We start from the raw sequence: 25,228 nt of genomic DNA, 5'->3' as shown, positions 1-25,228 counted from the left end.
TTTCAAATATACCATAACGGGTGCTAGAGAGATGACTCCATGGTTAGGAGCACTGGCTGCTCTCACAGAGGGTAGTGCTATGGAGCCTGCTATGAGGAACCCATTGTGGCAGGAGCCGGTTCAGTTCCAACCACCCCAGTAATGGCTTAAAACTTTCTATAAGTCCAGTTTCAGTAGATATGATGCACTCTTCTGACTTCTGAACGCACTGCAGACATGAGGTGCACTTAACACACATGCAGACACAACACTCATACACATAAAGTAAAAATAATGTATGAGAACTCAAACATAGCATAGTGACTTTTAAAGTACATTTGTTGTCTTCACAGTATTTTTCTAGCATATACAAAGCAGAAACACTCTACTAGAACACATCTTCTTGTAAAGACCTCTTTCCTTGGGGGCAAAGGGAACAGGTTGAGACCTGCAAAGCTCACAGAGCCACTGTCTTGAAACACCATTCAAAAGCTGATGGTGTCCCAGGGACATCAACCAAGATGGAGGGGTGCTAAAGGGAGGGGAGGAAGGGGAAACTGCAGTTGGGATGTAATATATGAGAGAATGATGATAATAATAATAAACAGTGTGAGTGGGAACCCCAGACATCACACTGCACAGATTTTAAGGGGGTGGGCACAAAATAACTGATACTGTGTATTTCCCTCCCGAGGTCCTCTGGTCATCAACACATAATGAACAAAAATCGAATGCTGGGTTCCTGGAACTGGGCATGGAGGAGGATGGGCACTTTTTGTTTAATGGTTTAGTTTCATATGTGATGATGCAGAGCTCTGGAAATGGAGGGTGGGGTGGTTACACCTCAGTGAGAATGTGAGCAATGCCACCGAGCCATATGTTCTGAGATTTTTTTAATATTTATTTATTTATTATACAATATTCTGTCTGTGTGTATGTCTGCAGGCCAGAAGAGGGCACCAGACCCCATTCCAGATGGTTGTGAGCCACCATGTGGTTGCTGGGAATTGAACTCAGGACCTTTGGAAGAGCAGACAATACTCTTAACCTCTGAGCCATCTCTCCAGCCCATGTTCTGAGATGTTTAAGCTACTAACATGTTAAGTATAAATTACCCAATAAAAATCATGTTGTTGAAAAAAAAAAGCTGACGGTGACAGTTTGATGGTCTGTGACCCTGGTCTGGCCATGCGTCTAGATCCTACACAGGAGGGACACGTTGCTGATTCTACAACACACATCTCAATGTACTGGGATCCTGTTTTCTGTGCTCCTGGTCTTGGCCTCTGAGTAGCCCTTTGGAGCCTCCTTCCTTGACATTCTGATGGCCATACCATCATGCTAAACATCACACTTTGAAAGACACCCTTGGGGTTAGTTTAGCAAGTAGCTTCTCCTTCCCAGCCTCACACCTTATACCTGCTGCTCTGTCCCTGATGATCCTGCTGTCAGTCTTTCTCAGTCTCCCGTGGTCCCATGCATGGGTGGCCTTCTCGCCGTCCCTTTGTCCTCTCCAATGTCTCTTCTGTAATGAGCACTGGGGCCCTCAACCACACCATCTGTGGTGGTTTGAATGAGGATTGTCCCCATGGACTTTTAGGTTTGACTGTTTGGTCACTAGGGAGTGACACTATTTGAAGGGAATAGGAAGTCTGGCCTTGTTGTAGGAAGAGTTTCACTGGGGTGGGCTTTGAGGTTTCAAAAGCCCATGCCAAGCCTAGAGTCTGTCTTCCTGCTGTCTGTGAATCTGGATATAGACCTCTCAGCTACTTTTCCAGCACCATATCTGCCTGCATGCCTCCATTCTCCCCACCGTAGTGATAATGGACTAAACCTCTGAAACTGTAAGCCAGCCCCAATTGAATGCTTTCTCTTATAAGAGTTGCTTTGGCCATGGTGTCTCTTCACAGCATGAACACTGACTAAGACATGGATGGTCTTTCTCATTTACCTCATCTCAGCCACCTATTTGTCTCATTTGCTACTCTGTCTCCAGCGTTACAGTGTATGATAGCAGATGTTTGTGTTTGTTAGAAAACCGAGAAAATTAAGTAATGAAGACTTAAAAGTAAATAAAGATTTAAATTTGGAATTACAATCTTCAGTTTCCTGTATGCTAACAGAATGCCTTGGATGATCATTGACTTAGGAAGAAGAAAGGTCTGGTTTTGGCTGGGCATGTTGGAGGTTTCATCCATGGTCAGTTGGCCCCATTACTATGGAGCCTGCAATGAGGTAGTACATTGTGGCAGGAGCTTGTGGCAGAGAAAGCTGCTTACCTCCTGCCTGTGGGTGAAATAGAAAGGAGGAAGAAGGGGTTGAGGTCTCCAGGGCACACCTCAAGGACTGCAATTCCTCTGATGAGGTCCCATACCTCAGAGATTCTGTCACCTCCCAACAGTGTCCAGGTTGAGACAAGCCTTTGGCACATGGGTGTTTGGGAAACAGGCCCCAACTGTAGCAAAGATCGCCCAGATTATCCAATTCAACAAGTCACAATGTCCAGGAAGTAGGAAATCTTGGTGAGTCCCAACCTCTTACCCCAAACTCCTAGGACCAAATACCCTAGAAGTCACTTTTCAGACACAAGGGAAGATCCAGAGGGTCACTAGATACCATATGCCTCTCATATGGCATGGGGGGCAGCCCCTCACATCATCCCTGTGTCTGGATGGAAGCATGGGCACTGATAATCAGGTACAGCAAGATGGTGCAGGCTATGGTATGTCGCCAGCTTGACAAGACACTTGCCATTTTCAGAGCATTTTAGAAATACAGACCCAAGGCTGGAGAACTGGCTGTTTTAAAGTTCAGATCACCTTTCATTCTTCCCAATATTTATTACAAAACATTCAAAAGCACAGCGATGTCGTAGAATTTACCACTGTGCACCCACCTGCACTTGTACTTTCCCCATAGCCGCGACAAGGTACGTGAAAAGCGGCTAAGGGAAGGAAGAGTTTGTTTTGATTTATGGGGAGAGGGTGCAAGCATGAGGACAGGGAAAGCAAGGTAGCAGGAGGGTGTGGGCTACATTGTGTCACAGGCAGGAGGCTGAGAGGTGATTGCTTCTGCGTCCCTTGCTTTCTGTCCTTTAGTCAGGCCATGAAACAATACAACCCACAGTTAAACCATCTCAAAACCCCCTCACAGACACAAGCAGAGGTGCATCTCTTAGGCGATTCTAGATCCCACACAGTTGACACGATTACCTCATTCACCCATTACCTGAACTTTACCAATCCCATTTTACTCACATACTTTATCACTTACACATCTGCCCGGCCCCTCTGTCTAGAGAAACACTTTACCATGAGCTCAGCCCCAGTCTGTGTTGTTACTTGTGTTGTGCTTTGTTTTGAGATGGAATTTGACAATCTTGTCCATGTCGGCTTTGAACTCCTGGATTCAAAGACATCCTCTTCCTTAGCTTCCAAGGTCCCTGGCTCACCCAGTGTAACCTAGGCATCTCTGACGCATTTTAAAGCAGGTGACAGAAGTCGCATCCTTCCTCTTCAGTACTCAGGCACACATGCCACTCTTGGAGCTCAATGGTGCTTTTTAGGGGTTTGGGGGAGGGATGCAGAATTTCCATAAAGTGCACAGATCTAAAGTATATACTAATTGCATGTTCTCTCTCCTCTCTCCCCTCTCTCTCTCTCTCTCTCTCTCTCTCTCTCTCTCTCTCTCTCTCTCTCTCTCTCTGTGTGTGTGTGTGTGTGTGTGTGTAAAGCTTTATCAAGGCTCAGAATACTGTAATCAGCTCAGAAAATGCTTTCAAGTCTCCTTCTAGTTCATTTCCGGTCCACCCCTACCCGCAGAGGCACCCTTAGCACTGTCTAAGCTTTTTCCACCAAAGATGGTTTGCCTCTGGGGCAGTAACTTTAAAATCTTCCCTCAAATTCCATCCTTAAAACTTCCTGCTACCCCGTTTAGCTCTACCCTGTCTCAGTCATGCCTGTGAGCACTGTTCCATTTGGGTGAGCTGTGAACCCACCTCTTATAAATACCTTATAAATACAGTGGCTGTCCCTCTCTCTTCTGCCTGTCCTGCTGCAAGAAGAAACTCTCTCCCTTGAGGCCCAGAGTTGTTCCAAAGTCAACCCTTGAGGGGGCAAGATGGCTCAGTGAGTAAGAGCTCTTGCAAAGGATCTGCCTTTGGTGCTAACACCTACATGGTAGCTCACAACCACCCGTAACTTCTGTTCCTGGGAAACCGATGCCTTCTTCTGAATTCTGTGGGCACCACGAATGTACATGATGCAGATACACATGCAGGCAAATTAGTCAAACAAATATAATAAACTATAGCTAAGAATATTTTAAATATTCAACACATGAAGTTCACTATTGAGTCTGATGTCAATATTACATTAAAGCTTTAAAACATTAATTTTGTTATTGTTGTTTTTTCAGGGTTGGAGATGGAGCCCAGGGTTCTCTGTGTGTACTGGGTGAGCACTCTGCCACTGATGACACCCCTAGCTCTTGTTTCATTGAGACAAGGTAGATAGATAGCTCAAACTGGCTTCTGCCTCTTGGGTGTGGGGGTTATGGGCATGTGCTATCAGGCTCAGCTCCTTTCATTGCAGGTTTAATACAGCTCCTCTGAAATGCCTGGGATGGGATGTATTGAAGATTTCAGGGTTTTTCTTCCCATTTTAGAATGCTTGCATACACACAATATGGTAACTTGGAGGTGGGACCCAAGTCTGGACATGAAAGTCCTTGTTCCACACAGCCCGTGTGTACGGAGCCTAGGGGTACTTTTATGTGCCAGCTTCCAGGTTCTCATGTTTTGACTCTTGCCTGTCACATGAAGTCAGGTGTGGAATTTTCCACTTGCTGCATCATGTCAGTGCTCAGAAAGCTTCAGATTTGGCTGTAGTTTGAATTTATGGAGTAGAGATGCTTGATTCTTACTGTTTGCCAGGATTTTATGTAGGGCAGAGGTGAACAGTGAGCTTACTTGAAGTCAGATCCTGTTCAAGACATTTTGTTAGTTGGAATGTCCTCTAAAACTCTTGTCACCTGCCTGCTAAGCTCCCTCCTAAAGATGCCCACTGTTTTATCACTGGGTTTCAAATAAACAGAGTTTGATTTTAAAACAACACTTTTATATTTCAAACAGACTTACTGTTTCCTGTTTGCAAAATGGAGACACAAAATTTAGGGGTCATTTTTCTAAGGGCACTAATCCATATGAGGACCCCACTCCCATGACCCACTTAGTCCTAATGACTTGTCTCCAAATGCCATCACAGGCACGGGGAGTGCCAAAGATCCAGCACACAAACCTGTGGCAAACACAATTCGGTTCACAGCAGGGACTCTAGGATGGAGTCTTGAGCCTAGGAGTCCTTGGAGCCTCTTTCTGCAAACGCATATATGGCCTGGCCCATCACAGAGGCAAACTGGCTGAACTTTAAGCTTGGCCACTATCTGAGTAAAACTGCCACCATCTTCATGAAACCAGCTGTGCTTGCCTCCCAAGAGTTCGTCATGATCAGGTCTGTGGCCTGATGACATATTCTCTCCTAGGAAGGCCTCTAGGAGGGTCACTGGACCTTCACCAGGGTATCTGGCCACTCCTCCAAGCCATGTATATTTAGGTCAGCCCTTATTGCCCGTGGCTTCAGGACCTCAGGGAGGGACTAGATAAATGGCTGGTGTAGACTAGGGGAAAGAGGCTTCATCTGTGAAGCTGAGGGGAAGCCATTGTCCATGATCTGGGAAGACCTTCCAGTGCAGCTGCTCTGAGGTCACCAACACTTCTAACAGTGACCCCTCACCCATATTCACCAGTAAGCCAAGTAAACTCATCCCTAGGACGAGCCAAGGTAGAACTGCCCTTTGGTTTGTCCTTGGAACCTTAGGAAGGTAGATGTCATTCACATCTGCCCACTGTAATGGATTATTAAAAATGCTGCAGGATCCCCGATGGTTGTAGGAGCAGTGGCTGGTCCAGGGCAGGGAGACACATGGCAGCAGGCAAGAGACAGAGACATGGATAGGCACGCCATGCAGAGTGAGGTTGGATATTTTATTCAGTGGGTTATGGAGGGGGAAAGGAGAAGGGGAGAAGAGGAGAGAGAGAGAGAGAGAGAGAGAGAGAGAGAGCAAGGAAGGGACAGAAGGGGAGAAGTGGGGAGAGGCAGAAGCTGCCTCTTCGAGAGGGAGATGGAAAAGAGGGAACTCAGGTAGGAAGCTGAAGATCAGCCTGTCTCAGCAGAAGGGGGGAGGGAGGAGTGAGGGTGACTTCTCTCTTAAAGAGAAAGAACAGATCATTACACCCACAAAAAGGAATTTTAGCAACAAAAGCTGAAATATTTGTCAGCATTTCAAAGTCAGGCTTTGTGTTAGACAATATTTCATCATTGTGATGAAATGCTTATACAAGGAACTTAAATTTTAGTTTTAGTTCATGGCTTCAGAGATTTCAGTACACCGTCATTTGGGCTTGAAACCCTGAACCTGTGGTGGCACAGTAGTTTCTCATCATATTTCATGAGCAAGTAACAGTCTGACTGAACTACTTACTTCCTGGTGGACTGGAAGCAGAGAATGGGGAAGGGACCAGGGACTACTAGATATAGCCTTCAAAGATACAACCATCAGAGGCACTCTCCTGGTAACCTACTTCCTTCAGCTAAGCTTCATCTTACAAAAAAGCCCACCGTCTGGGGGCATGAACATCCAACAAATAAACCTGTGAGGTTGTGGTGGTTTGAAAGAGAATGGCCCCCACAGAGTAAGGTGCTATTGGGAGTGTGGCTTTGTTGGAGTAGGTGTGGCCTTGTGGGAGGAAGTGTGTCACTGTCAAGTCAGGCTTGAGATTCCATACAAGCTCAAGCCATACCCACTGGTTCAGACCACTTCCTATTGCCTGCGTATCAAGATGAAGGACTCTGAGCTCCAGCATCATGGTGATAATGGACTACACCTCTGAAAATAGAAGCCACCCCCAATTAAATGTTTTTCCTTTAGAAGAGTTGTTATGGTCACAGTGTTTCTTCACAGCAATAAACTTTAACAAAAACAGAGGACAATTCACTTTCAAATGCCAAACACTCAAAACCCTAGAAAAATGGAAGGATGAGAAAGCAGGGCCAGCATCCTCTTGGTGTCAGTAGCTGAAACCAAGAGCCCCTTCCTCTTCACGCCGGAGTAGCTAGTAGCAGATCTGGAGTCCTCATCTCTCTCCCTTGTGAAGCCCCAGGTACCTTCTTTTCCTTGGGTTTTAGTCTTTGCCAGAGCAACCTCTTAGGTTTGTGACCTCTTTCATGGTTCTAGGCACCTTTCAAAACCTGAAAGGAGTTGCGCTGACAGAACATTCACAACACATTTCAAACGAAATTTTAAATTGCAGCCTGCCACGGAAGCCTAGACGCCAAGTTGAGTTTTTTTTTCCTCTGAGTCAGTGAGGTCCTCTCCCAGGTTTTCACAGTGCTTCTAGGTTTTCAAAGGGAACTTCTCAAGCTGCACTGGAATTCTAGTGGCAGAGCTTGACGGGGTCTTACCTGAGCCTTACCAGGGTGCTCACCTCCCCATCTCTATTCTTTCCAGATAGTCCAGCTTAGGCACACTCCTGCTTTCACAGCACAGCAAATATGTGGGTCACCACATCCCAGTGCTATGTATACAGTCTGCACTTAATAAAGGCTGGCAGAAATGGATGATGAACGAAGGAATGTATTTGGAGGGATGGATGGGAGGATAGAAGGGGGCATGGATGGATGGGTGGGTGGAATGATGGAAGAAAGGATGGATGGACGACGGATGGGTGGGTGAGTGGATGAATAGAAGGGTGAATACATGGAAGGAGGAATCTCCACTCATCGGCTGGCGACACTTCGTTGGGGGAGCCCGGTGACAGCAACCCTAGGTAGGCAGTTAGTCCCACCTTGCTTGTAGCCGACATTCTCTGGGTCCCGAGGTAGCGTTGCGGTCGCCCGAGGGCGGAAGCTTCCGTGCCGGAACCGGCGCGCTGGGCGCGAGTTGCGGGGGGGTGCGGCTTAGCGGGCGGACCGTCTAGCCGGCGCTCAAGCGGCGGCGTGCGAGGCGGCGGCGGCATGGCGGGCCGGCGGGTGAATGTGAATGTGGGCGTGCTGGGCCACATAGACAGCGGCAAGACAGCGCTGGCGCGCGCGCTGAGCACCACAGCCTCCACCGCCGCCTTCGACAAGCAGCCGCAGAGCCGCGAGCGTGGCATAACGCTCGACCTGGGCTTCTCCTGTTTCGTCGTGCCGTTGCCGGGAGCTGAACCCGGGACCGACGACACGCAGCTGCAGGTCACACTGGTCGACTGCCCCGGGCACGCCTCCCTCATCCGGACCATCATAGGCGGTGAGCGCGGGCCGGGGCGGGAGCCGGGCTCGGGGTCCGAGCTCGCGGGAAGGGACTGGCCTGACTGCCTAGGCCTGGCCGCCCGCCCGGGAGGCTTGGGGGCTCGAACTCACAGCCCACCGACGCGAACGCCGTTCCCGCCTTCACTGCCGTGCAGCGAGATGCTTTCCTAGAAAAACAATCAAGGAAACAAACCCTGCAAAAAGTGTGTACGCAAAAGTTTCAAAAAAAAGTCACTATTCACCTGACGTTTGGTCTCCCCATTCTCTGTCCCTGACATTGTTCCCAGCATTCTATGGATGGATGGTTTCAGGAAAAGTACACAGAAACACAGAAATGCCGGCAAATCGCGGATTTGATTTTTTTTTTATTTTTTATTTTTTGAGACAGGGTTTCTCTGTGGCTTTGGAGCCTGTCCTGGAACTAGCTCGGTAGACCAGGCTGGTCTCGAACTCACAAAAATCCGCCTGGCTCTGCCTCCTGAGTGCTGGGATTAAAGGCGTGCTCCACCGTCGCCCAGTGGCAAATAGCGGATTTGAAAAGATCCCTGCTTTTCTTTTCCTGTTGTAGTACTTCGGGGAGGGGCCGGAGAGTGCAAACCTAGTGCCCAGATCATAAGAGGCAAGTGCCCTGTCCCTGGGCTCTTTCTCAAGACCTCATCTCTCCCTTTTTATATACAAATCAGCACTGTCTGGAGACTGCTCCGTATCGAAACATAAAGTTCCATCACTCAGTTTTAAAACTCACACAAAGTTCCATTGTGTACACTTACACCAGCATTTTCTTTCTTTTTTAAAAAAATATTTATTTATTTATTATGTATACAATAGTCTGTCTGTATGTATGTCTGCAGGCCAGAAGAGGGCACCAGACCTCATTACAGATGGTTGTGAGCCACCATGTGGTTGCTGGGAATTGAACTCCGGACCTTTGGAAGAGCAGGCAATGCTCTTAACCACTGAGCCATCTCTCCAGCCCCCCAGCATTTTCTTGATAGACTTTTGTGGTTTTTCGAGGGCTGGCTAGCCATGCAGTAGTGACTATTCTATCCAGAAGGCTTTGGGAGGTGCCCTAGTGTAGCAGAGTAAGTTGGGTCTGAACTGTCTAAGGCAAAGGACCTGTGTGTTTTCCGTTGTGAAGTGTACTGCTAAAATCTACCCCTAGGATTTGTACCGCTTAACTAGTCTTTAAATACAGGCTACTTAGGAATAGGGCTTTATACAAAATCTCTCCTCACTACCCCTCTTTGCTCAACTCTGGACCCTTTCCATTTGTGCACATGAAACTATTCTTATGTCTTAAAATTCCTTTTGCACACTTGTTTAACTTCACTTAGGTCTAGAGACAGGACCCCATAGCCTGTTTTCATAAGTACCCAACACACACACACACACACACATACACACACATATATGGCTGAGGTTACCTGCTGTAACCCCAGTGACCCATTTCCTGCCTGCCCCCTTGCCCGTGGGTTTCTTTCCAGCAGTTTTCTCTAAGCATATGCCTGAATATATACGGGGCAGATGGTTCATTAGTCCCTGGGCATTCCAGGTCCCAGTTGTGGTAATTGGTTAAGTGCTTTGATCTTTGTGGCCTCCTTTTCTCTGTGCTGCAGGCAGTCTGAGACCGCTTCCCTGTTTCACTCAAGTGGAAAAGGAGGCTTACCTGTCCAGGGTCACTCTCTTACACTGTCTGTTCAACCCATAATCCACTCATTAAAGACCACACAGTAAAGAAACAAACAAAACTAACATCTCCAGCTCTATTCTGACTGGTCATATTCAAAAACGTTTTAGAAAATGTCCTCTAAACTGTAAGTTGGAGGTGGAGCACACGGGGTAAAGACTAGTAGGTGGGTGGCCCGTGTCTCAGTGGTGGAGTGTCTGCCTAGTGTGGAGGAATCTCTCGGTTCTATCCTCAGTGTTACCAACAAAAAAGGAAAGATTAAGTCTTTTCTGGTAAATACAGAATCTGCCTTGTAATAACTTCATGATTTTTCATCTTTATGATGGTGTACAAATGGTACAAGTTCAATAAAATTTTGACCTTTCCTAGTTTGTGACTTGGTTGGTGGTCAGGACACTGAACAAAGCAACAACTCCAGCTCCTAGTCAGCCTTAAGGTCCAGAGGGCAAACCACTGTTTACCATACACTGGCTGCTAAGGTGGCAGGCCAGAGTGTCTGTGTGTGCATTTCTTAACTTACTATGCTTTTAACATACTGGAACTGTATTGGATGTAGCTTGGTTGTAAGGGGAGAAACATCTGAAATATAGGCCGGGCAAAAGGACAGGCATTCTTTTGGAGGTGTGCAGAACTGGATTTGCTGCTTTTTTCCTTTCTAGCTGTGTGGCCTTTGAACCTAGTTCTGGGTCTTGCATCACTACTGGATAATGCTAGCCATGCAATTATTTTCTGACATGGCTCTTTTCAAATACTTACTCTTCTTGGACAAACTTTGCAGGAAGCATGTTTATCACGTAGCCACTAATGAAGTTGGGACTTAGGAATGCAGATAGTAAGCTGGACTGTCAAGGCCTGCCTGTCTCCCAAGCTGGGACCTTTCCTTGACACCAGTTTCCTCAATTCCTGCCCACCCCTTCCAATGTGTACATTCAATAGAGCCTCTTTGGTGACAAAACAGTTTCAGTATTAGCCCACTATATACTATCAAATGGCTACCGTTTCAGTATTAGCCCAGTATACGTGATCAAATGGCTACCGTTTCAGTATTATTCCAGTATATATGATCAAATGGCTACCGTTTCAGTATTAGCCCAGTATATACAATCAAATGGCTACCGTTTCAGTATTATTCCAGTATATACGATCAAATGGCTACCGTTTCAGTATTAGCCCAGTATATATGATCAAATGGTTACCATTTCAGTATTAGCCCAGTATATATGATCAAATGGCTACCGTTTCAGTATTAGCCCAGTATATACGATCAAATGGCTACCGTCCGAGTGCTTAGTGTTCTGATTGAGACTATATAACCATACAAGGGAATTTGTTCTCTTCTTGGCTGTTGTTTGTCCTTTTGTTTGTTTTGTTTTTGAGACTGGTTTTCTCGTAGGTGGAGACTGTTTATTCCCTGGCTGCCCAGACCCGAAATAATCACATAGAAACTATATTGATTGCAGTACTATTTGGCAGTACTATATTGATTGCAGTACTATTTCTAGCTAGCTCTTACATCTTAAATTAACCCATTTCTATTATTTTATACTTTACCATGAGGGTCATGGCTTACCGGCAAGGTTCTCACTTGTGGCTCGCGTCTTTCTCCTCTGGTGGCTGCCTACCTCTGGTGGCTGCCCACCTCTGGCGGCTGCCTACCTCTGGCGGCTACCTACATGGCTTCTCCCTGACTCTACTTGCTCTTTCCTCTTTCTGCTTGGCATTCTTGCCTTGCCCTATTCTGTGCTGTTATAGGCCCAAAGCAGCTTTATTCATTAACCAATAGTATTCACAGCATACAGAGGAGAATTCTACATTAGTTTCTTTATATAACCTTGACTGCCCTGGAATTAGCTTTGTAACCTTGAATTCACAGAGTGAATTCCCAAGTGATGCTATTAAAAGTGTGTGCCACCATTACCTGTCTTGTTGTTGCTCTTCTTGCTCATATCTTGAGAAAACTGCTTTCTGGTGTTAAAATGTGGCCTGACCTCACTGGACTGGTGAGACCACTATTCCTTAGGGAGATTAGATCCCTATCTTCCTTTTTGGGAACCTGGAAGATGGAGGTTTTCCTGTTGAAAGGAAGTATGCTCCTGTTTGGAGTGCCTGTTCTGGCCCATCCCTGTGGCCAGGAGGACTTTGTAGCTGGGCAGTATCCTGTGGACTAGAGACATCACATTGGTTTTTAGTTGAGGAAGCAAGCCGGCCAGGTAAAGTGTGCAGGGCTGCTGCTGGAAGCCAACTCTCAGCTGTTCTTAGGGCCCATATATCAGTCTGCCCTTGCCTTCCTGAACCAGCTACAGGCCAGATCCTGACAATGCCTTTGGAATTCCACCATTTGGACACTGCTGTCTGAACAGTGGTTGGGGTTATTCACTGTCCCTGTTTTCAGGGGTTCATCAGGTCATATCAGCCCTTCCTTCTAGCTTCTCAGTCCTTTTTTGTTTGGTTTGGTTATTGGTATAGAGTCTTTCTAGCCCTAACTGTTCTGGAAATCACTAAGTAGACTAGGCTAGTCTAGAACTCACAGAGATCCACCTGGCTACCTCCCAGGTGCTGGGATTATAGGTATGCACCACCATACCTGACTCTCCAGTATATTATTGTATTTGGACTAATTCACCCTCCTTGTTCCAGGCTCAGTATCCAGGCCCTGTCTTCCTTGGAGCCTCCTCAGTGACTACTTTCCTATGTTTCTGGCCTTCAGTCATGCTGCTGACTTTTCTACTACTTAAGTAGGTCAGCAGTTGCTTTCCCCAAGGTCTTTGCACCTGCTACTGCTTCTGTGGTATGTCAGACTCCTTGTTGCTTGTCCCAGTTCAAATGTCACTTCATTTGTGAGTCCCCCCAACCTACCTCTCTATGGCATGTCCCTAACCCTTACCCCTCATACTTTCCCATTTCCTGATGCCCCTTGTATGTTGTGTCACTTGTCATTTGCTAGAATTGGGGCTCTGAGAGCAGATTGGGATTTGACTCGCCAGCACTCTGTGCTGCCTGGGCTGGCATCTAGCAGGTTCTTACAGAATTCTGAGGGACGGAGAGCTGTGTTTCACCTGCTGGCCTAGCTGGTTGTGAGTTAGTGGGCAGAGTTAGGACGGGGCTGACCTCTTTAAGTGCATCCTGGTGTCCAGGAGATGACAAGAGAGCTGACAAAGGCACACTGCCATGCCTCAAGGGATCTCTGAAGTTCTATGCACAGAGGACAGAAGCTAGAGTACTCACTAAGCTGGGCCTGCGGTGCACTTGTCTACCTACTCAGTCTGCTGAGGCAAGAGGATTACTTGGACCAGGAATTTGAGTCCAGCCTGGGTAACATAGTGATTCTCTGTTAAAAAAAAACAACAACAACAACAACCCTTCCCACCTCTTGTTGAGGGACAGGGTATGGGCACATTAGAAAGAAAAGCTTTCCTAGGGCAAGGAACAACTTGATGAGGCTGCTTTGTCAGTTAAGGTCAGAGGTAACTGGTAGCATGGGGTGCAGCAGGATGTCATGGGATATGACGGCGTGTTCATTACAGTGGATGGTCTGAGCAGAGTTAGATCCTAGAGGGGAGCCCTTGGGATGGTTTCTCCTAGGGGCCTGGAGCATTTTGGAAGGCTGCTGCTGTGTAGATATATGATGTGGCCAGCTGAGCTGTGGGTATGAAGTTGCAGGCAGGGACGTTGTGCACTGAGGTGTGGTCTTCTAGTCCTCTCCTCCTGGGATCCTTGGATGACTATGCCATAAGTTCTCAACCTCTAGGTTGCAACCCCATTGCGGGAGGTTAAACAACCCTTTCATAAGAGTCGCCTGAGACCATTGGAAAACACAGATATTTACATTATGATTTATAACAGTAGCAAAATTACAGTTAGGAAGTAGCAACAAAAATTTTTTTATGGTTGAGGGTACCACAACATGAGCTGTATTAAAGGGTCACAGTGTTAGGAAGGTTGAGAGCCATTGGACTGTGAGTGGTTTGCTGAGTGGTTCAGACCCTTTGTGGAATATATACTCCTCTAGAGGAGGCAATCACAACTGATCTTCAAATGATGGTCCCTTAAGTTAAAGCTCATTCTCTGATTCCGTTGTTCTCCTAGATGAACTATCTAGAAACAAGAATCCTTTCTTCATGAAAACTGATTTCATCTTCCTTGTGGCTGAGCTGAAGCACCTGGTGGTACTCGGGGCTGGAGGTGACAAATGCATGTGTTAGTTATTTGGTGCTGTCCTGGTTGGTACATCGGCCCGTTTTGTTAATATTTTCTTAACCTTCACAGCTTCCCTGGGGAGTAAAGGTGAAATTTACTTTTTACAGTTGAAGAAAACTGTACCTCAGAGAGAGCAGGGACACAGTTACTGTTAGCCAGGTTTGAACTTAGCCCATGTGCCTTTACAGCCATTGTCTGGCTTTCCTAGAGTAAATGAAAAGTGTGCTGTCCACTGCACTCCCTCCCCTCGTGGTAGTGCTTTAGGGTGATATTTTTCTCAAATCCATTTTCAAGTATAAATCTTTCAGGGTTAGAACTTCAAAAAGATTAAACAATGTATGTTTTAAAGACTTGGGTTGGGGTGAGAGACTTAAGGCTCATCTTCAATCTAACTCCAGTAGGAAAGAGGAAGGCTGAAAAATGCTGGAATCTTGGCCTGGCAATTTATAGTCTTCTGGTGGCTGTGAGGATTAACAGTGTATTGTCTCTGAGTCTTTTGTTCTAGTTGTTAATGAACAGCCACCACTGACTTGTCTCGAAGCCCTCCCATCCCATACCCACTATGTGATGCAAGTCCCACATGGCCAGGGCCGTCCCTGGACCACTCCCTGATGGGAATGAACCAGAGTTTGTTCATCTGACCTAGTCACTGTACTTGGGAGCTTAGGGCGATTTTGGTTTGTTACTCTGGAGACAACTTTCTTTGCAAAGCTTAAGCTATGTGTCATCATTTGGTTTTCTGATTTCCTGTACTCTTGGTGCTCAACGGGTAAAAGCTTTCTACCAGTGAACTGCTTTTCCAGGCCCATCCTTTTAAATCCCTCTGTATTCTGTCTGAGACCCTTCCTTTGGACTCACAAATGTAACAGGGTTTATGTATGAAAAGAATGTATGTCATCAACCACATTTCTCATGTAGTCCATACTGGCCTTTCCTTTTAGGTATGCATACCTAGGGCCAGACTGCTGTTTGGTAAGCAGAGGGGGCTTGGACCTAGGCCTTGGCAACCAGGGAACACAGGAGTGCTATTCTAATGTAAACAAATATGAAAAATGCTTTTTGTTTTCTTTGCTTTTGGTCTTTCTGTAAGAATCTGTATAGGAGGGCTGGAGAGATGGCTCAGAGGTTAAGAGCATTGCCTGCTCTTCCAAAGGTCCTGAGTTCAATTCCCAGCAACCACATGGTAGCTTACAACCATCTGTAATGGGGTCTGGTGCCCTCTTCTGGCTTGCAGGCATACACACAGACATAATATTGTATACATAATAAATAAATAAATATTTTTTTTTAAAAAAAGAATCTGTATCGGAACATGTGTTGTTAAAGTGTGGTACTTATATGCCTATTCTACAACATTGAGGCTTAGTTAGGTGTAGAAGGGGAAGTGCTTCCTTCAACTCAGAGGCTTTGACATCAGGTATCTGCTGGGCCATGATTCCCTGTTCTCTGTTCCTATATCTGTTATTTTCAGTGCACACACACATCCTGGAAGATTCTGCCGTCTGGTACAGCTTTTGTACTCTCCTCTATTAGGTGATGCTGGGCCAACGTGAATTCCTTGCTTTCCCTTGCTTCAAAGGCTCGTTGGTCAGTAGGAAGTGCTCCCCGCTGCAGTGCGCTGCTATAGAAATACAAGTGCTTCTGCTGTGCCTGGCGCCTTATCGCTCCCTGACCCCACTTGATCTCCTTCCAAGCTGCAGTGCCTTAGCTGTCTCCAGGAGACTCAAGTTGAGCTGCTCTGTGCCACTTTCTCTTGGAGCTGGACAGCGGGTGACTTTGCTTTGGTTGGGGTGACAGTGTGGGAGCGGCACAACATCAGACACAGTCTTGAGTTTAAATTAATGCAGAATATTTGAGCAGGAACCAACAGGAAAGAAAAATGGAAGCAGGTAGTCATATTTCATTCCGTTGGGGTACATTTTTCTTCTCATGGGACTTGCCCTTGAGAACAAAACATATCAAATGTTAAATCAAAGAATATTTTTGTAGTCATGCTAGGAATAGAAAATAATGCAAAGACTTTGCCTTCTTGAGGCAAATATTTCACTGGAAGGTTATAATCAAAGTCAGAAGGAAATTGTAGCCACAGCTTTGGTAAAGCTGTGATCACTTAAAATTAATTGCTTTTAAGCTTTTCGTTGAACGTCTCCTGTCTGCATCCACATGTCTCTGAATTTTCTTTCAGAACCACTTCATTCAGGTTGGGGTAAGATTTGTGCAAGCATCTCAGAAGGTATAACCTATAAATGAAGCCCCAGGACCTGGCCCTTCTTGGTGATTCTTTTGTTCAGTGGAATGTCAGCCAGGCTGGGGCTGAGCCTTTCATGATTATCTGTTCCCTTCTCAATAAGGGCTTTGGTAGCATGTAGAAAGTGATGCTGTCCATAGCTCTAGCCTTCAGCAACCTTATAGCCCTGGTTCCAGGAGGGTGGCATTTCTGAGGCAGCAGCCTGTTGGGCTAGGAGCCAGTCTGAACTGAGCACCGTTTTGTCCTCTTCTATTGGAAGCACTATGGGATAGGGATGATGCCTGTGTTTTCTGTAGCTCTCTGGCCTGCCACACAGAAAGTACATGATAATTTTTAAAAGTAGTTTAGTTCCGATAGCATGCAGTTCATCATGCTCAGTGGTTTCCTATGTGCTTATGGTGTCTGTCCTCCACAAAGAAGCGCTGTGTTTGCTCACAATCAGTTCTGCAGACCTGGGCAGCTGCTGCCTCCTTCACAGCTCTGTAGATTTGCCTTTTCTAGAATTTGACAGAAATGGAATTATTTTGTGCCTGGCTTGTGGTTGGGATATGCTTTGTAGTTGTTTTGAAAAAAGGGTCTCACTGGGTAGCCCACGCTGACCTTGACCTTGCAGTGTTCCTGCTTCTGGCATTCCCAGTGTAGAGTATGCCTTTTCAAGTTAATCCATACTGTAGCATGTAACTCTACTTCCTATCTTAAAAAATGAAATCTGCTTTTAATTGTGATAAAATAGATATAATACTTGTTATCTTACTAAGCCATGCAGGTTGCTTCCTTCTGTGTATTGCCTAGCCTATATAGAGACCCCTGTCCTAGGGACTTCTGGTAAGAGAGGGTCAGATGGTGATATCTTGGTGGCTTTTGTTTTTGTTTTGTTTGTTTTAAGACAAGTTCTCACTATGTAGCTTTGGCTGTCCTGGAACTCACTATGTGTAGTCCAGACTGGCCTCGAACTCACAGAGATTTGCCTGCCTTTGCCTCGAGAATGCTAGGTGTGTGCCATTATGCCCAGCTGTCTTGGTGTTTTTATCCATTCACTTTGGTTCTACATGCACCTACTGCTGTTTGGATATGAAGCCAGATATAAGCCATGCATGTCTTCAAGGGTCTTGTAGTCAAGAGAGGCAGGAGGCATTGGGTTAGGCAGATAAAATGCAGGGTTGTAAGAGTCTTGATCAGGAGAACCAGTGTGATGTGATGTGTGAATGTGTTGTGGCCCAAGCAGAAAGGACAACCCCCTGATGGGGACACAAGGCCAGGCCTAAATAGGTGACCTGGAAATTTCTAGGCAGAAAGACCACAGAGAATAACCTCAGCAAAGTTCTGGGCTGTGAGAACAAGCTGGTCTGCTGGGGAAAGTATGAGGTGGTGAGGCACTACGCCAGTCCAGAGAGGATGATTGAGAGCTTACTGGTGAAGAAGATGGAGGACATTTCTTTCACCTAGACGATCTAGCATGCAGACAGACAAGGCAGGACCAGGGCATGGAGCTTGTGAAAGAGGAAGCCAGTAACAGGCTCAGTGGCTAGTGACTGGCTGGGATAGAACTCAGAAACTGGCTCCTTTTTGGGAGAGAGTGTGTTTTAATCAGGGGTTCTTATTATAATGCTTTCCACAAGCTCCCGTGGATTCTGGAGAAGGGTCCAGGACAAGTGGCTTTAGGAGTAGGCCTTCTGCATGTGACCCTCCAACAGCAAGCAAGCATGCAGGCAAGCAGATGGGTGGTCTCAGGAAGAACATAGAGTTCTGGGGTGCTGGTATGGAGTGCCAAGCAAGGCTGAGGAGCTTCTGCCTCTCAGGAGAGGATAAGTATAGGTTTAGAGGACATATACTGCCTTGTAGACACCATTTGAGACCCCCGACACCTACTGTATTCTCAAAGCCTGTCTCAGGCCTGGTTCCTGCCATTCCTTTGCCCAGGATTGCAGTCATGCCTCAGTCCATGTCAATATCAGAAAAAGACTATAGCTCCTGAAGAGTAGTTTATATGTATAACAAGTCGGATGGTCACAGACACAGGTTCTGTCACCATCCTCCCCTGCACTGCTCACCACTCTTCTCTGAACTATTTGAGTTTTGCTTCTTGTTAATTGGGTCTTTCATTTTCTTGTGCTGTGCAGGTGGGGCCCCTGCAGCTTTGAAGTGTCCTCACTGGATAGGAGGGAAGACTTAGCTAATGTGGATGCTCCTCTTGGCAGGAGAAAAAACAACTTAGCTGTTGAGAGAGTTGACTTTCCCTCTTTCTCTGTCACTGTATTGTGATGATGTTTCTCTTGTCGTGGAGCCTTCAGGAAGACTAAAATGATTTCCTTTGTCTCTAACCTACTTCCTGAGGATATTTATTTGGTGGCACGCACAGGTGCTACCTAAAGATAAACTTCACATTTTCTTTTAAAAACAGTGCTGGAAATGCACTAATGTTGCTCTGCTTGGTTGAAGGACCTGCTGGGCATGGCCTTTTCTAGTAGGTTTAAAGCCTAGGGTAAGTCAATGGCTGCTGCCCTTGGCCATCTGACCTTGACACTAGAGCTCAAACTGCTCATCTGCATTGTATTGTGACATCTGAAGACGGCTACTCCACTGTGGTTGTTTCCAGATGAATCATCTTCCTCACTTGGCACTGCACCAGAGACCCAGTATGTGTATAGTTAGGTATTTCCTATTCTAGAAATGATGACTTAGGGCAAGCTCAGGGATGATCTGCAGAGCTTAGCTCTAGAAGAGGAAGACAGACCTAAGAAAGAAGGCTCTATTTCTTTAACACTTCATTCTGACACCTAGAGACTAGAAAACCACAAACTGGCAAAGATTGGCATCCAGTAGACACTCTATTGCCAGTGCCCCTTTACTGCATAGCCTAACGGTCCTCCGAAGGACCGCCACATTTCCAACAGAACTTCCCAGTGAATGTTGTTGAAAGTTTACTGGTGAAGATGATGGGGGACGTTTTAGCTAGAGGACCCAGAGTACATAGACAAGGCAGATGCAGAACATGGAATTCACAGAAAGGAAGCTAGTAACAGGCTCAGATAGTAATAATGTTCTGATTGTGTAGTGTGACTGTGAGTGTTGGGTAGCCATTAGAGCCTTTGTATCAAGGCATGGAAATACAAATTGTTTCTCAGTGCAGCGCTGCATGGACCGAGATATGGCTAGTTCTGCATCCCTACTGAAGATCAGGGTTGGTGCTATCCACTGCATGTGGTTTGTTGCTAGGGGCTGTTATCTTTCTGGGAGGGAGCTTGGGGCTCCTTTCCTTCCTTGAATTCCAGACTTGCTCTCTACTCGTTTTGTACACCTACCAGTCCCCCCTCATCCTGCTTATCTTCCTAGTGCCCCTTCTAAGTATGGCCTATGAAATGACCCTTGGGCTTTCCTCCTCCTCCTCCTCACAGGAGCCACTTGGTGGCCTTATACCTTCAGTAGTTCCATCAGTGTGACTGCTGCTTTGGGCCAGGCTTAGCTCCTGACAGAGTGAACTCAATCTCCCAGTCTGCAACCAGAAATTCTTCCTAGGTACTTTCTATACCTCTCTGCGTAAGTCTTCAGGTGCTCTCTGTTGGCAGAAAGCCCAAACCCCTCATCATGACTGATGTGGTCCTTCCTGATAGATTTTGGGTTTTCTCCCTCTGGGACTGCGTGGCACCGCTTGGATACTTCTACACAGACAGAACATGCTCTCTCAGACGGTGCCTTCTGATAACAAGCGTTTTTCTGGGGAGCCTGATCTCAGGCTACACTAGGTAGCTTCACTGATGGCTTGTAGAACCCTGTGCATACTCTTAGGAGCTTATTCCTTCCATCTTACTCATTTTGTATTTACTGGGTAAACTCTTTGTGGGCTGGGGCCTGTTGTTATTTAATTTGGCCTCTAAGGGGATAGGATGGGACCTGGCCCCATCTGAATAATTGGCACATATGTGTAGGCACTCAGGAGTTACTGGATGCATGGGTAGGTGGATGGATGAATGGATGGATGGGTGGATGAAGAGGAGATCATTCCTACTGCCTGCACCAAGCAGCCTTATTCCTGTGGTGCTTTAAGGGACTGACCAGAGTTCAACAGTGGAGGAAGCCTGCCTTGAGGTTAGACAAGTTAATCTCTCAATGGAAATTCAATCCTCACTTTTCATTTTCAGGCCACTTTGCGTAGCAAAGTAGTTTAACTCATAGCAGATTTCTGCTATGCTGATGGTTAATTTCACGGCCCACAGAGGGTCAGTACACTAATGCCGAGAACACGACGACCTCGGTGTGGCTCGCCGCACACAGTGAGGGCCCAGCTGCCCTGTTTTTGTAGAGTAGCAGTATTCAAACATCCTTCAGCAGGCCGATTTTGAGTTAACAGGGGTGACCCTTTCAAGAACATTTTTAAAAGCTAACGCATAGATCCCTCCCAGGCCGTGTATTTTCCTTTCTCTGTGCAGTTCAAAAGGGCTGTGTCATCTGACAGGGTTTTGTCGGCAATCTTCAGCTTGACCCTGGTTGTTTAAATCTGCAGGAGGAAATTTGAACAAACTTGTACTTTGGTAATTCTTCTGCCTTCATGAACCTTTAACCTTAAGGTTTCTTTCAGAGCCACTGGCTGCATTGTCACCCGCTGTCCCTGCTGAGGCTTTCAAAGGGCATTGTCTAGTACGTCTGTTTTCACTTTGCTACTGGCGTTCTTTTGAGGAAGGGTATTAATTCAGACCTGGTTCTGAGGCGGGGGGGGGGGGGGGGGGGGGGGTACTTTTAAACTTGCCCCGGAGCTCAGAGACGGGGAAATGAGCATAATGCAAGCCCGTGGCTGGTGCTGGTGAAGGAGATGGAGGCCTCCAGCTATCCAGTGGGCAAGCTCAGCTCTGCCATGTCCTGCCTGACATCATGACCAAAGAGGTGATTGGCTCTGATAGGCAATCCTGCTGAATATAAAATCCTAGAGCGCCAAGTTCTTAGGAACCTGGGAAATCAGCGGTGATAATCGGGTCCCACTGACCACATATCAGTGAACTTCCTGGGATCAGCAAGAAAGCTCCTTAAGTCTGGGGAAGGGCTCTGGTGTTCCTCTGTCCTGTTACTTCTCAAGACTGACTCCCTGATGCTTGGTCCATCCTGCCTTTCTCTTCCCTCCACCAACTAGCCAATCCATCATCCTTCACTCCTTTTTTTGTTTTGGGCAATGTGACCATGATGGTACCAGCACAAGTCCTTGTGGGCATCTAATGTATGGTGATTGAGACTGGACCTTGCTTGTTTTGTGTCATACACTTTAATGCAGGCTTTGGGGCTGTTGGAACCCCTGGCTCAGCTTCTTGACTTTATGTTTTTCCGTGGGCCTCTTAATATCCTAAAAGTAGGGCGAAGCGACCTTAAAAATTCTTCTAGCTTGATGGCACAGAAGGAGAGGTGGATCATCATATTAATCAAATCCATTCAGCAGTCTCAGAGAGATTTGCATGCTTGCAAGACAGAAGTTCCTCTTGCTTTCCAGACAGGTGGGGGCAAGTATCAGGAAGTAAGCAAAACCATGAAGAATTGTGAGCAGTAGTCAGTACTAAGGATGATACAGGACTGTTGGCTTTTTGGTATCTCCTTGAGGCCTCCGCGAGGTGATGGAGTTGGAAGTAAATTCTGGAGAAGATTGGGGCCAGCCACTGGTGAGTTGGGGATAGGTACTGCATGACAGAGGAGCAGCATCTACAAGGGATCGGAGGAGGGGCAGCTTGGGCTGGTTTGTAATGGGGACGGTGGGTGGCAGGCAATTGCAGGTATCTTTGGGCAGATATGCACACTTGGACTCTGCTAGTCCTGGTTTTGCTGGAGGATAAGCAATGGTATGTTGTGATCCAGGGACACACAGACCAGTCCTTTGGAGGTGTGTGGCCACACCAAGCTTTTTCTGCTGGCTTTTGTATGTCCTTAGTGCTGTCTGTTTCTGTTACCAGGACTCAGATTCATGTGGGTGTTTTCTACCCTTCTCTTAAGCTCTTTTTGTTGTTCTCGTTGCAGTATTGGAGAATAGGATGTAGGGCCTTGTGTGTACTAGGTGAACACGCTGTACTATTTCCTTTGGTAGAACAATGGGCTGAGGTGGACATAGGGTTGGCAGGCGGTCCTGGCACGACAGAAGTTAGTTTCACTATTCTGTAGTTGTGACTAACCAGTAGACACTGGCACACTGGCATCTCTGGTTGTAGCCACAGAGTGGGAAGGAAGCATTCCTGAGTGGACAGCAGATATGTCAAATAAGGCATCTGCTCGCAAAGCTGGTGAGCAGATAGGATGTGGCTGGAACCTGGCCACATGCCTTTCTTTGCTTGTCTTCTTGGCATGCTGCCCTTGATGTTTCCCTCCCATCCCTCCTGTGGGATGTCCTGGGTGGAAGGTAATTCATAAGGTAGGGATGGGGCAGAGTTTACCTTTTGGGGAGAACTGAGGTTGCAATGGTTTTGTCTCCCAGTTGTGTCCATGAAGTAGAAGAATGGGTACTAACATTCTGATGATTTGTTGTTTAGAGCAGGACTGGAAACTGATTTCAGAGATGCCCAGCTCTTTCCCCAGGGTTTTGCTGCTGAGCAGGTGGCACTGGCCTCAGATTCCTGTGGGTGTGTCTTCTGCCCTTTCCTAAGTTCGCCATGTCCTTTTGTTGCAGTATTGGGTTGTTGGACCTAGGGGCCTGGGATCCACTCTGCCACTGAGCTACACTTCTAGTTCCCTTTTCTCAAAACAAGGGAACAGTAACAGACATCTTTAGAGCTTTCTTGAGATGCCAGCTTGGCCTTCTGTCTCGAGGAAGTGCTTGTGTCTGTGCTTTGGGGAAGTCACCAGTGCAGAAGCAACCTGGGGGGCTCTTGCCCCCTTTTCTGCTCTGGAACCAAATGGGTTTTTTTCCTCTGTGCAGATTTCTTAGATAAATGGATGCGCTGCCTACTCATTATTTTAAGTTTATTAATCATTTCTAAAAGTTTTTAAGAGTGCATAATAAAAGTTCCCATGACAACCAACAGCTTTTTGAGTGTTTCCTAGGAACTGTAAGAGTTCATTGCGTTTAGTCTTTCTCCAGCTGAGTCTTCCCTGTTTTTCATATCTCAAAATCTGCCTCAGAAGGCAATCTGGGGACACGCAGCAAACACTCTAGTAACAGATGTGTGTCTTCTTCCTGACAAGTCCCCAGGCTGGGAGACCCAGCTCTACCCTATAAGCTATCTATTGGATGTGGGTAGATACACCCTCTGCTAGTTGGAGCTGTTTGGGGCACAAGAGGGCAGTGTTTACTTGTAGTCTCCGATGGGTGATCATGTGTGAGTTAACAGGTCAGCACAGTTAGAATGACCTCGGACGTTTTCAAGACAAAATAAACTGTAAGCCACAGTCGTGATGAGTCCTCATATATGCCTTTAAATACATGACCCCTTCAAAACCTTGCTGCTTGTAAGCCTTCTTTTCCCTAAAAAGAAAAATATTGTTTCTTTCAATGTTTATTTTTAATTTTTTTAATCAATGAAAATATGATTTGCAAGTCTTGTACGACAGTGGCAGAGGTTACACAGTGTCGCAGAAGCAAAACAATGGCTTTCTAATTAAAAACCAGATGGGCAGATTTTTGTTTGGAGCAAAGGGTCAAATGTATTTTCTCCCCCTTTCACATCAATGTAAAGATTATCTGCCTTAACTTTTAAAGCATTTGAAGGTGTAGATGTCAGCCATCCACCCTTTATTCTTTCATTTTGCTTTCTTTTTCTACAAAGTGGCTTCCCTGCATCCTGGTAGTCCCTGATATTACCCATGCTTGCATTTTTATAAGGATTTGCCCATTTTCAGAAACTTTCAGGCCAGAGGACATACACTAAAATGCTGATCCTAGCCCCCACCAGATTTCAGTTGCTACAGAACTGGGAGCCCTCATCCTTCCCTCAGGATGCCTCCTAATCTCAGGTGTTTCTAGGATGTTGATGTCCAATAGAGTTTAACTGATGACAACAGTGTGGTCAGGGCCCACTCACTGATAACACGCTATAGGTGACAGAGCAGCTTGGGGGAACAAAGGGAGACCAGGCATAGGAGTAGTCATAGCTTGTCTTGGTACCCCTATGGGAATCACCTGGCCTTTCTGAGCTGCCTCTGCACCCCAGGTGTAGGCAATGTCTTGCATGGGGTAACTGCATCAATAGCGTGTCTATAAAGCTCATGTACAGAGCAGAAGAGGCCCTGACCAGAATAAGTGTCAGGGGTAGTGGGGCTGTTGGACAGGAGGATAGAGATAAGGACATGGATTCCTGACTGGAGACAAGCCAGTTTTTCCCATATTGCTTGTTTACTTGCTGCCTTGAATATGTCCATTGCTAGCCCCAATGAGTATTGCAGCAAAGCACAGCGAAACTCATATGCAAAGAACTGTCCACCACCTCAGTCCCATGATAGCCATCAAGGAGACAGACAGTTTCAGGCTGAGCCCTGTATGTTTTCTAGTTGTTTGTAATCATGTGTCTTCCAAAGGGAGTGTAAAATAGGTGCCACATAAGCCAGGGGTAGGTATGGCATTCCCTGTGGTCTTTCTTTAATTGACCCATGACTTCCAATTTAAATGTGAATTGTACAGCACTGAGTGCCGTGTCAATGGGCAGCAGCCTCACTGGTTTTCCTATGTCCTACCTAAATTCTACATGGGTCTGGGTATAAAAGAAAGATTTTTACACTTTAGGCTTGCAAAAGAGACTGCTTAACAAACATTTTTCCAGGAACAGAATTTTTGAAAAAATGTTAGACCCCTCAGTTTCCAAAGGAGCC

General features: G+C 46.4%; 1 protein-coding gene across 3 annotated transcripts in view; it reads left to right on the top strand.

The window, feature by feature from the left end:
- Positions 1-8,000: 8,000 nt before the first annotated feature.
- Eefsec (eukaryotic elongation factor, selenocysteine-tRNA specific) overlaps positions 8,001-25,228 on the top strand; it is a 219,852-nt gene continuing 202,624 nt past the window's right edge. The window contains exon 1 of one of the 3 annotated variants that reach the window (XM_050165427.1): positions 8,001-8,325. In XM_050165427.1, coding sequence (XP_050021384.1) covers positions 8,052-8,325 — 274 coding nt within the window. In that variant the 5' untranslated portion in view covers positions 8,001-8,051. The remainder of the gene's footprint in view (positions 8,326-25,228) is intronic. The other 2 variants (XM_050165426.1, XM_050165425.1) reach the window with 2 other exon arrangements.

The sequence above is a fragment of the Alexandromys fortis genome, unplaced genomic scaffold, assembly GCF_014885135.2.
Source record: "Alexandromys fortis isolate MF-2015 unplaced genomic scaffold, M_Fortis_MF-2015_v1.1 scaffold_158, whole genome shotgun sequence".
Classification (NCBI taxonomy): domain Eukaryota; kingdom Metazoa; phylum Chordata; class Mammalia; order Rodentia; family Cricetidae; genus Alexandromys; species Alexandromys fortis.
The sequence above is the reverse complement of the archived record's forward strand: the minus strand, read 5'-3'. Positions and strand labels throughout refer to the sequence as shown.